Genomic DNA, 13,478 nt, shown 5'->3' on the forward strand with positions numbered 1-13,478 from the left:
TCAGACAAATGCAGTCCCCTGGAGATAATGGAAAATCGGTGAAGAGCTCTTCATTTTCTTTGGTTTATATGAAGAGTTTGGACTCTAATTAAGGCAGTCCTCACACTTCTCTCAGAATTATGTTACTTTATGATTACTTATTTTGATTTGACAAACTTCATTTGAGGGACAGAGATGCAATTATAGAGCCCTTTAGGCTTGTTGCTTCTGGAAGGCATTTTTTCTTAAATTATGCTTGTTTAGCAGGTGTATTTTATTAAGATGAAATATGTCTTAACATGGTTATTAGAGTTCATATGAAACTGAATTCTTTCATGTATTCTACAAAGATTATTGTGCTTTGTAATCAATGTTTCATGAACAAATTCAGGAACCAGCTATAGTCAATTCTGAAGGAACCTTCCCACCATTTTTTTTTCTTTTGATTAACAATGCTGTTCATATTCATACCTGCAAGAAAACTTTCAGAGCAAAAGTTGTTTTCATTTTTCAAATGCAAATAGTGAACCACATACCAGTATGGGTGAAAAACAAATTATACAAACACTTACTTTAAATATCTGATAACAAATCTGAATCTCAGAACGAAAAAAAAATATTGTAATATTAAGATTAGGATTTTCAGAAACTAAACTGTTCCCTGGTGTAAATTTCTGTTTCACCATAATGTTCTTGAAAAACAGCAAGAAACAAGAATGTTCTGTGGTGAGTCTTTATGAATGTTCAATAACACTAAGAAGTACAGAAAACGGTACCTATCAGAGTGCTAGACATTTTTCAAGGACATTTACTTGGAAAGAATTTCTGTTGGAATGTAAGAAATAGTTTTGCTTGTGCATTCTGCATTGTACATGTAGAACAGACCAGAATGGTAATATATTTTTCCTGCTAAAAAGCATTGTGGGTTAGTATTTGCCACAGTATGTATAGTATGTATAATAAAATCAATATTAATTCTTTTAGGGTGAAAAAGGAGATAAAGGAGAACCAGGACCAGAAGGCCTTCCTGGAACAGAGGTAAATGGAACAATAATGAAACAGTCAAGTTACAAACGTCTGGGTTGATGGTTAAGAAATGTAATTCAGACTTTATGTAAGAAGAGTGATGGATTTAGAATTTGTGCATGCCTGGAGACTTAACATCCACAAAACAATAGGGGAAGAAGAGATGCATTCATATGACATAGGAGTTCTTAGGGCTTCATCTAAGGAGGGCTGTGGATAAGGGTCTGGTAGGTTCTGTGATGTTTCTGCTCATCACTCACAGGATAAACAGAAACAAGCATGGGGATTGAACATAATATGGATGAGAATCATTCCCTGTTAGATAATCTGTTGGAGGAGAAGGTATTTTTGGAGGCAGGGTAAAGCTATGGTTTGGTAGCTTTGGTTTCTAAAAGAGAGAATAAAAAAGTTGTTAGCCATTCCCGGGTGTGTCACTTGCTGTGCCATGTGTCTCTTGTGATAGAATCAAAACTTAAGGGTTTTTTTCCACTGCCAGATTTCACTGCCTACTTTTCTAATATTTAAGGTAGCATAAATCTGTATCTAAAAACACTGGATAATCCTGATGACTGGCTTCACATTCAAGTTTGAACTTGAGCCTACACTATAGGCATGACTGTAAAGTAAACCATACTTTTGCCTATTTTAAAATTTTTATTTATTTTTGTATATGTGAAACCAAGATGAGAGGGCAAAAAATCAGATGGTCTTTTTTTCAGTGAAATACCAAAATAGATAACCAGCATGATTTCAAAAAGCAAGATTTGAAAAATCATTATAATAAAGTCAAGCAAGCTGTTTGCTTTATTCCCATCCCTCTCCCTCTTGACCTTGCTGGGAGTTACCCTGGAGTTTAATGCTGGATACTCTTGGCTCTCCAGTGCAAAGCATTGCTGTTGAAGGCAGAGAGTATCTCCCAGATGGAGAGTGACTGACATTAGGACTAGAATCCAGATACAGGACTTGGAAAAAACATTCAGCAATACTTTTTTAAGCACCTTTTCTGAAAGGGTCAGCATTTAACACAAATATCCTATGGCAGTCTAGCTGGGACTACTGAAAATGCAATAACACAGGCTACAAAATTATGACACTTTTTTACATCACCTGGCTTTCTATGCACACTGTAACCATAAAAATATTTTTTGTGTTTTAGGTGATTATAATTTAATACTGGGTAAATAAGGCTATTTTTAAGTAATAGTGGATATCCTTCATGTGAGAGCATACACTATGTACTAAGCTGGAACTACATTTAGGTATTTGAAGAGGTATTCTCTTGTAGCCTGTCTGTCTGCAAAGGTGAACTGTATACTTCTCCCATGCATACATATATGCTGACAGCATGGAAAAAACACATCTGTGTTTCTTTCCTTAGCTCTGGTGACATTTCTGTGTTGGTCTTACATGATCTTCTTTACTACATGAGATCTTGTTCCATCAGCCTTTTAGGAACAGTAAGGTATACCAAGTATCTGATTAACTCTAGGACATATTTAACATAGTGGCACTGTGGAAGTGTAAAATACTGAACATTTATATTTTTAAATATTTACTGAACTGTTGCAATGTGTCAGTAAATGGTAGATTATTATTATTGTTATGGGAACTGTCATCAAAACAGAAGTGAAAACTGCACGTGGCAGTATAACATTGTATTGTTTGAATCCACACATAATTCCTTTCTAACAACACTTACATAAAGTGCTTTTAACTCATTTATCATTCTGCATGGAGAAATCAGTCCTTAAATTTACATGACTGTTTATCATTGACTCTTGGTTTCTATCAGTGTCTCTCTAACTTGTTCTGCAAGCAGAAATGTAACATCTGATATTTCTCCAATGATCAAGTTAATCTACTTACATTGGTGTAATCTACAGTGCTGTATAAAAACAGCCTGAAAACACTTACAGCTAGTGTCATTGCCTTCTGGCAGGTGTTGTCTCTGCCTGGGGGAGTGAGGGTTTCCATCCTCACAAGAACTTGAAGAAGATGACTGAACATTTTATCTTGAACAAATGGTAGAAACATATTTGAATGTATTTAAATAAGAATCAGAAAAGTAGGTGTCACAAAAAACTTTTGCTTGCTGTTGCTAAGTTGTGTTTTCTTAGCTGCACAGAACGTTCTTGCTAGAAAGAAGTAGCATGACAGAGGGGAAGGCAGACCTGGTTTGGAGACTAGGCTGTAGTGGTGATAGAGCTAGAAAGGTTTAATTTCCTCTTGTCTCCCTCGTTGTGCTAAGTGGCTCAGTTAATCTCGTTGAGAGGCAGGTTTCAAGGCAGGAGCTGTGAATGTGTCTCACTGTTCTGCACATCTCCCAGTTGATCTCTCCAGTAATCTGAGCCAAGATCTACAATGCCATTTCCCAGCCTGGGATATTATTCAAAATCTATCTGACAACATGAATACTTGCTATAAATAGTGCTAATGTGGTTGCCATTGTTTTTAGTTTCTTAAGGAGTAGTTATAAATAACTTAATATATTACTAATATAGCCCTGTAGTACATGTCTGTGTCTCTAAGCAGGTATTAGGTTTTTTTAGGATGAACAGCCAGTTTGCTTGAAAGTATCTCTTTCATCCCTTGCGACTGCTTTAGCCACTTGACATTAAACTGAGGTGCCACATTGCTGCCCCTAAAATCCTGTAATTTTTTTAAGATGTTGTTTCCCTTCACCATTCTTTTGGATATTTTATTTTACAGTTGGGTGTGAGACCTGTCTGCTTTTGTAACTGAGGAGTTATGTCTGGTCTAGTTGACAAGGTGGTTATTAGTGAAAGATTGGACTTGATGATCTTGGAAGTCTTTTCCAACCCTAATGATTCAATGACAATGCTATCATTTGTATCACTGCAACAAATAGATCTTTGTAGGCACACTATCTGAAAAACACTGATAAAAACACTCATAGTCTATGTGGGCAAATTTGCAATAAAAATATCCATGAAACTATCTGTGGAATATGTCCTCTGTTATATCCATATGTCTGCTTGTTGATCTGAAGTGAAAAGAAAATCTTTATCACCGAAACTTTTAGACTCTTTTGAGTCATGTTGTTTTCTTGATCACTGGTGCAGGTAGGAATGAATGCCATGGGATACTGCCAATTACTATTTTCTGACATAAATTAAATCCTTCAACAAAAGTAAGTCAAAACAGCAAATTTTATCATATTTGTCAGCATGTGTCATGCATAGCTGGTAGAGGAATAATGTCTTTCTTCTAAGTGGGAAAAAAAAAAGTAAAACAAATCTGAAATTAAAATCTAGTTTATATCTATTAAGCCAAGTGTTTAATGTGTTATTTTTATTTGTCTTGCTGGGGGAGATAATATCATAAGTGACTTTTCTAAAACTTTTCTACAAAAAATTTAATTCTTTACCTAACTGATGTCAAAGGATGGACCTCTTAAGCAAAAAAGGAATCCCAGGTTTTCAATGGAAAGATAGAGAACATATTAGACCTTTTTATTTTGGTACTTGTGGGAAAAGGTAATCAGAAGTAAGACCACTTTTAAAGGGATCCTGCATCTTAATATAATATCAATTGTTGTTTACCTTCACAAACCTCAGGGCCTGTCTGTTTAATCTTGAACTCTCTTTGTATTAGCATTGCAAGGAAATATCTGAATAGGAAGGGAATAATCCTATTGCTTGAAAAAGTGGAGTTGATGGTGCTGTTTGTTTATAGAGTCTGAGAATTCTGTTAGGAACAAAAGTATTAGTAAACAGTAAATTTAATTTAGGGTCCAGTAAATTCTAATAACATATCAGTTTGAAGTTTAGGAATTCCATTCAGGAGAAAAGAGCAGTGGCAGTATATAAAAGTGCCTAAGACATAAACTGAAAAAAGTATGTTTTTTAGAGCTCTGAAAACACTTTGCTAATTTAGAAGTTCTCCCAACATATCCAGGTTGGCATTGTAGAGCTGGCTTTGAAACTGTTGTTAACTTAGATTTTAAGGCTGCTCTATAAATAAAATGTAGTATTGTTTTTAGCAGTTAGAGTATTTCCAAGCTCTGTTACTCAGCAGAGATAATTGATCTGACCTATAATAATGTGGTTGCACATTGTTAGAATGTTGGGCTGTGTACTGTATGTCCAGTACATTAGATAATATGTAATGTTCTAGGAGATTTCAACCTGATGTGACATTGACCAGATTACTCTGATGAAGGCCACAGAATTGCAAATAAACAATTATGTATTCCCCAAAAGGTATCTTTTAGAGTCGAAATCATGTTCTCCTGGAAATTTTATTGCAGTCTGACTGCATTTTCCATTGCCACATGTGTGCACCATAGTTTATGCTGTACAAATAGATGCAATTCCAGTAGGCAACATTTGGCTCCTGCAAGGAGCTGCTGGAGTCTTCTGGTTGGTGTCCAGCTGATCTTGGCAATTTTTCATTCAGAAAAGTACCTGGTATCAGCTGGTGGTACATTTTACCTGTTTTATCTGTTTTTCATTCACTCCACCAGAAGAAATGCCATTGTCATCCCCCTCCAAACAAAAACACTGCCTCTAATTTAATCTTTCCTTCATTGACCCCAGATCACACCCTTACTGATATTTGTGATGTATTCTTCCAGTAATTTCTCTGTTGGTTGGAAATTGTATTACAGTTATCAGTCTTATTTTATATATGCACATAGAACATTTCTCATTTCTGCTGTTTCCAGTATTGTTATCTTGTTAGCTTTGAATTGGCCTTGTACATACATATTCTAATGTTTACTTTACATTTTTGTTTCCATAGAGGAACCATAATGTAAATTTATCATGACCTGTTAGAAGACCAAGCTGTATTCTTTTTAGAGGAAGAAAGTGCATCAGCTGAAGACTGTTCATGAACTCATAAATGTGCTTTTTTATATTGGTCCCAAAAAGCTAGAATTAGACTGGGATAGAATTCAATACCCAATTAATTTACTCTCTGTTAAAAGAGCTGCTGGAATTTTTAATCTGTTCTTGAATTTCTGGCAAATCTGGTAACAGACTCCTTAGATCAATAGAAATGTGTTTGTTTTCAAAGCTGACCTTGTTCTCCTAAAACTTTGCAGAAAATGAGCTTTTCTAACTTAAGGCTCAGTCTAAAATCATCCAAATTATATCTGTTTGGATAACCACATTCATTTTCTGAAGCATCCTGTTCTGGTCTCTGCCAGAGACAGGATACCCTACTGTACTGTGCTAAAAGGGGCTACAGATTAGACTTGGGGCAGGAATTCTTACTTCTTATGGCATTTCAGAGACAGTGGGCCAGCAGCTAAACCTCTCAGCAGCTTCAAAAGGATGACTGTAGGGAAGAATAGGCATGGTGCTTTCCCAGATGTGTTTTTTGCAAGCATTCACTATGTCTGGAACTTATTAAGTTTATGATATTTTTATTTTTTATGATATTTTAAATGCATATATAATGTGTAGGTGAACCAGAAATGCTTCTGATGGGATTATAACATCAGGTCCTTAAAAATCCTCCTTCAAACACTGTAAAGTTTCTTGTAAAACATGTAACTTCCCCTTGTCCTTTTTATACGAGGTCAATTGCTGTGGTCATCATCTCTGCAGTAGCTGTCAGACTGCACACCTCACTGAGGTGCTCTTGCAGGAACACTTCCAAAAGCTTTAAACACAGCAATTAGGGAAAAATAAGGTTCATAGTTTGAAAGTGCATGGCTCAGGCTCAGCATCTTTCATCTGCAGTTGCATTTTCTATTCAGTAGAGACACACAGATATATGTCACCATCTGTGAATTGCAGATTTTTTTTTTTAGCCTTATCTTTTGTCTACTGTAAACATACGCCCTAAGACCTAATTCCTAAACTCATAACAATTGTTCCACGGCTGATTTGCTAGTATTGATTATGAACTAAATCCATACAGTTTGCATACCTGAAAAATCCCTAAAACGGCTTTAGGAATATGGATTGTTTGTTTTATGCAGTCTTTCAGAAGGAGGTTGAAAGTAAAATGTAGCAAATGGAGACAATATTAAAGCTATGTCATAAATATGCAGATTGTAAAAAGAAAGCAATTTTTTGGCTTGGTTTTTGAACCCATCTGCCTATTACATTTTTTAAGTTCAAACAGCAAAACTACTTCTGATTTAACTATTACATATTTGGCAAGCTTAATAAAGAACAAATCAAAGCTAAATCAGGGGTATTTACAACAACCACAAATTTAATCCAAAGTGGGTACTTAAATGCTCATATAGTTCTAAATGATGTTCCTTCCAGATGGTGAATTAATGTAATTTTAGCAGGAAGTGAAGTTGCACAAATACGCAGTATTTAGAACACTCACTGATTTCATGTTTCTGTACCCACCAAGGCACAGATGTTAGTTACCATTTTCGTGCCAGTTGTCTCTATCTTCCTAATAATTGCAAACTGAGGAAGGGAGTTTGCAAGGACAAAAAGGGAGCTGGGAAGAACTTTAGTTTGTAAACCCAAATTCAGATGTAAATGAATATTTTCTATCCTTGACCTATTTAACCTCCAGAATATCAATGGTGGCTACTTGTGGAGCATCTCATTATGACTGAGTTTTGTATTGCCTGTCTTTTTGCCATTTCATTTCTATGTAAAATCTTTGAACTTGTAGAGGTGTCTCTGACTTTCAATATTCACAGTCCCTCATGCCACTGAAGTAGTGGTCAGAGGGAAGGCATAAGACAAATATCTCAGCTCAAATAAAAATGAATTCCTGATAGATTGGTCCAGCATGAAAATTAAGTTCATTCATTGTTGTAAAATGGCTTGAATTTGGTGGGGATATTTTGATATTTTTTAATTTGTTGTGCAGCAAGGAGGAAACAACAAAGATTGTGTACTGGGTACTAAAGATACTTTATGGGGTTTTTTTGGGTGCTTCTGGTGAGAACTTCTTAGTGGAAAGGTTGTATAAGAGATATTGTGGAGGAAAGATTTAGACTAGGTGAAAGTAAGAAATACTTTAAATGGAAATAGTGAATACTGGAAAAGGTTTCTCAGAGAGGCTGTAGATGCCTGGAAACATAAATGAATGGGTTGGGTTCTGAGCAACCTGATCCAGTTGGTAATGTCCCTGTTTGCTGCAAGGGAGGTTGAACCAGATGATCATCAGAAATCCTTTCTAACCCAAACCACTCTGAGCCTGCAAGTGTGAAATGGCTGTGTTGTCAAGGAGAAGGCTAGGCAGTACTACTTGCTTCTCCTGTTGAAGGCAGAAATAAAGAAGGAGTTGTGAAGGAAATCAATTCTTTCTCTAACTGCCTTTGTGAGCACAGGTGAAAATGAGTGTTGAAAGATATGGAGCAGCTCTGAGCTGTACCTCCCTGGAGCTCACCAGTTCAGCACTGCAACTTGAAACATTAAATCTGCAATTCTCTGTTCACCTCTGCCTCTTTCCCAATTTTAGCAGTGTTCAAGTGAATGTAATAGCACTCTCTCTAATATTCTATCTTTGTTGGCTATGCAAGACTGCAAAGGAACTTTGCATTTTGACTCACTACTTACCATAATGGGGCACAATAAAGTAGATTCACTGGTAGAATTCACATGGTAGAATTTTAAGGCTTATTTTTTTAGTGTATACTAATTCACAGTGCTACAGGATTTTTCACAGATAACAACAAATATGCATTTCTCTTTCTGCCCAGGGACTAAAAGGTGACCCTGGTAGTCCTGGTGTGGCTGGTCCAAAAGGAGAAAAGGTACATTTTTAAATCTATTAAGTTGTTTTTGCATATATATATATTTGCGTATATGAGTGTGCATGATATTCAGTTTTGAGCATGTTACCATAACTATGTGTCACAAACACCCACTGCTGCCATTTGTGCAGCTTAAGGGTTAAAGAATATGAGTGCAGGCTAACTGCAAATGCAAAAGACAAATACCCTTTATCACAATGAATTTTAAAAGGAGTTCTGAGCAGGACCTGAAATTTGGTATTCTGAATTGCTCTGTGGGTGCACTAATTTGCTCTCATAAACTAAACCTGAAGGTCTCAGATGTGATTTGTACCTCAGTGACCTAATTCTGTGAATATTTACACAGTCAGATGTCTTTACATATGTGAGCTGTCACACTGGCTTCAATGGCCACCTTGTGCATGTAAGCTGCAGCTTGTAACTTGACATATGCAAATGTGTTTTGAAGGCTTGCTTTTTAAAGCTGTGACTCATTTATGCAGAGACCTGGGTTTTTTTTCCCTTTAACCTGTGGTGAACTATGTATATCTATGCCATTACTGGAGAAGAATATCACTTTACTCACATATTTTCATAATCAACATGTTTGATGATTGTACTAAAGTCACTTCTGCAGTGCTGCATATTCTCTATAATGTCTAGAGGTTAAATATTTATAACTAAAGAGATTGTTTACTTCCTCTCCTGTTTTAACTAGGGAGACATAGGACCTCCAGGACCAGCTGCCTTGAGTGTGAGTACATGTAAAGAAAAACAGCCAAAAGAAAATCCCTAAAAAATGCTGCATGCTTTTCACTTATTTTCAATGTGAATACTCCCACTGCTAAACCTAAAAGTCAATTCTCTTTCTTCAGAGTGCCTCTGCATTTTCTATATGACTTGTAAAGGGAATTCTGTAAATATTGAAAAAAAAAAAAAAAAAAAAAAAAGCAGGTTTAAAACATATTTCCTCCAAAATGCTAACATTTTCTTGGTTATTGTGTGTATAAATAGTATAGACTTGTTCAAGTGAAAGAATTCCCTTGCTATATTTAAGGAAAAACATTTTTTCAGTAAAAGCTTTCAAAAATGATCAATACATTTAGGATATTGTATTCTGGCTAGATACTGCTGTATGGATGGTGGAAAATGTTCTTAATTTCCTTGTAATGATCCAGGCTCCAAACATGTACAAAGCCTCAAGAAAAGTGTCCCCAAAACTCTCCAGGGCGTACCTTGTTTGCTTCATAAAAGTAATAAATCCTGTCTGGATTCCAATGGTTTCACTCATAAGCTGAGATGAAAAGCCCTTCCATTAAGAATCTATTTGGGCAAAAGCAATTCAAAATGGTGCAAAAGACTGTGGCAAAAATGAAGGGAAAAAAAAAAAGTGAAAAGCTTTCAAATTCTCAGGCTGTAGTTTCACAACATGAAGAGCTCCTCTCCTAGACTCTGTTATGAGCCACATCTATACTATTCATATTACCCATGTAATCCTAAATAAACTTCAAAATAACTGTCATTCCTAGTATAAAGGATTATAAATTGTCTCTTCCTTCCCTTAATTTCCAGCAATATAGCAGCAAGGGTCTCTATTAGATCTTACAAACATTGAAGGATATAACAGAGATCTGTAAGATAAAAATAAATTCTACTCTTAAGGTGTTAAAATTTAGTTGCCATGTTTCAGGCTACTTGTTTTTTGGACTATGCATTGTAATATTTCCTGGGAACAAGTTAGTGTTTTGTCCCAAAATCAGTGACTCTTTCCTGCAGTTCACATCGTGCTAGAGGTAAACAGGTCCATTTATGTCCTTCAGTTCTTGAATGCACAAACAGTGTGTTGGAAGAGTTAATATATTACTAAAATAATAACCTGCAATTTTACTCTAGTAGATACACTGGAGTATGTCTTACTTTAGATGGATTCTTACAGGTTTCAAAGGGATGACAGAAATAGACATGTCTGAAGCTAAGACAGGAAAAAAACCTGAGAATATCTATTTTGTGTGTGCTCTAAGACCATAGAACAGTCTTTTGGAGAATTTGTTATGTAAACGATTGAAAATTATTACACTGTTTCTGATAGAAATACCTGGGTATGTTAAGTCTCTTTTTTTTAATGTGTTCATTGTCTTAAGTTGCAGTTGTGGACACTTAGCTTTCCTAAGAATCATACTCAGAGGTCAGTAGTATGATATCAAGAATGAGAGTATATGTTGAGTTGGAAGACACCCACAAGTCCAACCCTGCCATGACCCAGGGGACAGGACAATCCCCAGAAGTCACACCACACACCTGAGAGCAGTGTCCAAACACTTGAACTCTGTCAGGCTGGTGCTGTGACTGCCCTTGGGAGCCTGCTCCAGTGGTCAAACATCCTTTGGGTGAAGAAACTTTCCCTGATAGCCAAACTAAACCTCTCCTGACACAGCTTCAGGCCATTCCCTGGGTGCTGTCAGTGTCACCCCAGAGCAGAGATCAGTGCCTGCCCCTGCTCTTCCCCTCTCAGTGAAGCTGTAACTGCAGTGAGGTCTCCCCTCATCTCAGTGACTCAGCTCAAGTGAGCTCAGCTGCTCTTCCCTGCAAGGCCCTTCTTCCTCCTTGTGGCCTTCTTTTGGACACTCTAGGAACTTAATATCTTTCTTATATTGTGGTGCCCAAAACTGCACACAGTATTCGAGGTGAGGCTGCCCCAGCTCAGAGCAGAGCAGGACAATCCCTCCCTTGCCTTGTTGACAATGCTGTGCCTCCCCAGGACACTTTTGTCCCTCCTGGCTCCAGGGCACACTGCTTTCAGATTGGCTGAACTTACTCCTTCTATACCTGAAGTGATCCAATTTCTTAAAATAGATGTCAAAGAATTGCATTTCTTTGATTACAGAATGCTGTGCAAATGTTCCACTTCATTGAGTCCAGCACAACAAGGTGTCTCTGTGTTGGTACATTTACTGATGGTCGTCTTTACACTTTTTAAAAGAAAAGATTTAAATTTTAAGAAAGCAGACACAGTCTTCAGTGGGATGTTAGTAGCTCATGTAGACTAGAGTGAGTGTGAATGGGTTTAGCAGTTTGAAGACAGATTACAGCAGAGAGGCAATATACAGCCCAGCAGGAAGGCTTTCTCTCTCAGCCACTGTAAATAGTTGCATGTTTCTCTTGGCAAGAGCTAAAAGAAAATGAATATCATGAGTGATGGTGGCTAGGGGAAAATTCAGTTTTCAGAGTGGTTTTATTTGTGTGACTGTGTGGCTGTGACTCTTACGATATATAATCATGAAAGGAGATGTCACAGCTTGCTGTGAATAAATAGTAGGTCAGATAATATCACAGTTCATGTGTCACTTAATGAGAACTTACAATGTCAGAACCATTCATGCTGTTATAGCCAAAATATGATGTAAGTGTTTCAGTTGTGAGTCCTGCTAAAGTTTTAAAATGTTCCATTCATTTGGATGAAGGCATAAAGCCATAAATTTGTCCTCTGCTTCTAGTACTTTTTATTTTTTCCTAATGTGAAAATTATTTATTTTCATCTAAAAGATAAATGAATTATGCTGGGGCACCGCGGGGGAAGAGGAGTGAAAATGATGACACACTGTTAGAACTAAGTCCTAAGTATTACTTGGGCAAGGAGGAGGGGAATATTAAAAGGGACCAGGTTTTTCTTAATCTGGACAACTGGGCCTGGGTCATGGACCTTCTGCCCCAGTGCAATTGCATACAGAGACAGGTGGTAAATTATGGCATCACATAGAGCTCTACTGTCCTTTTCCACTCCTGTGTGTTTCCACAGAAATCATACATCAGTGGAGCAAGCTGAATATATATTCTTATTTCAGTATAAACTAGGCCATCAGTAGTGCTGTTCAGGGTCAGAACATTCTCCCCATACACAGACCTGTACCATGCTTCTATCCTTAGCACAGGGAGTGTGAAGGTAGCAAAAGACTGAGGCTGCTTCCCTGCAGCTGCTGCTTGGTCCAGGGAGAGTTGCCTGTAGGTAATCTACACAGGTATGTAACAGAATGCAGTAGAAAAAACAAACAAACAAACAAAAAAAAAAAAAGACAAAACAGTAAAAATGAGGGTTTTTTTGTCTGTGCTATTGGTACCTGCAAAAGCCTAAAAGATGTCTGTGACTCTGTGTCTAAAAGTGCTTGTGCCACCCTCATGAGTAGGAAATCCCACTTGGCTCAGAAGCATGAGAAACATGGACACATGAGAAAATGCAGAAGCAAATGAAGAGATTGGTACTTGGGGGAGGAAATGTATTTTTAAGTGCTCAACTGCCAGATATAGCCATTATAGTATGGAATGAGGGAAACCAAGGCAGCATGTATGGCAGAATTCATAAATACCCAACAGCTGTAATAACCTATTAGGTAGATGAGCATATGCTAAACTGCAAAACAGGCGAAACAATAGCACTGCTTTTTAGTATGCAAAAATTATTTTATGAGTTTGAAATTGAAATTTCATAGCTCAGAAAGTGCATCTGAAAATTAAAGTAGAGCTCTGTATGTCTTGTTTGATGTGAGTTAACAGAAAATTTCACACTGAAATCCTAACAACATGAACATTTAACAGAACTTCTCACTTGTAACAATAGTGGAGAATTCAGAAAGAGATGGGATTAGAATTCCATGTGTTTCTGTGCATTTACTTAAGGCACATACTAAGGTCTTGTTAATACAATTTCATCAATAATGCATGAAGAATTAGAGAAAAGAAACAGCATTGCAATGCAAAATGTGCTAAGCTGTAAGAAGAAATATGTGATAAATTT

General features: G+C 36.8%; 1 protein-coding gene across 1 annotated transcript in view; it reads left to right on the plus strand.

The window, feature by feature from the left end:
* The window catches only part of COL19A1 (collagen type XIX alpha 1 chain), a 176,062-nt gene that overhangs the window by 82,152 nt on the left and 80,432 nt on the right, over nt 1-13,478 (plus strand). Inside the window, exons 11-13 of the mRNA XM_056488063.1 lie at nt 964-1,017; nt 8,657-8,710; nt 9,408-9,443. Of these exons, the coding sequence (XP_056344038.1) occupies nt 964-1,017; nt 8,657-8,710; nt 9,408-9,443 (144 nt within the window). The remainder of the gene's footprint in view (nt 1-963; nt 1,018-8,656; nt 8,711-9,407; nt 9,444-13,478) is intronic.

Source organism: Oenanthe melanoleuca, chromosome 3, assembly GCF_029582105.1.
Source record: "Oenanthe melanoleuca isolate GR-GAL-2019-014 chromosome 3, OMel1.0, whole genome shotgun sequence".
NCBI lineage: Eukaryota > Metazoa > Chordata > Aves > Passeriformes > Muscicapidae > Oenanthe > Oenanthe melanoleuca.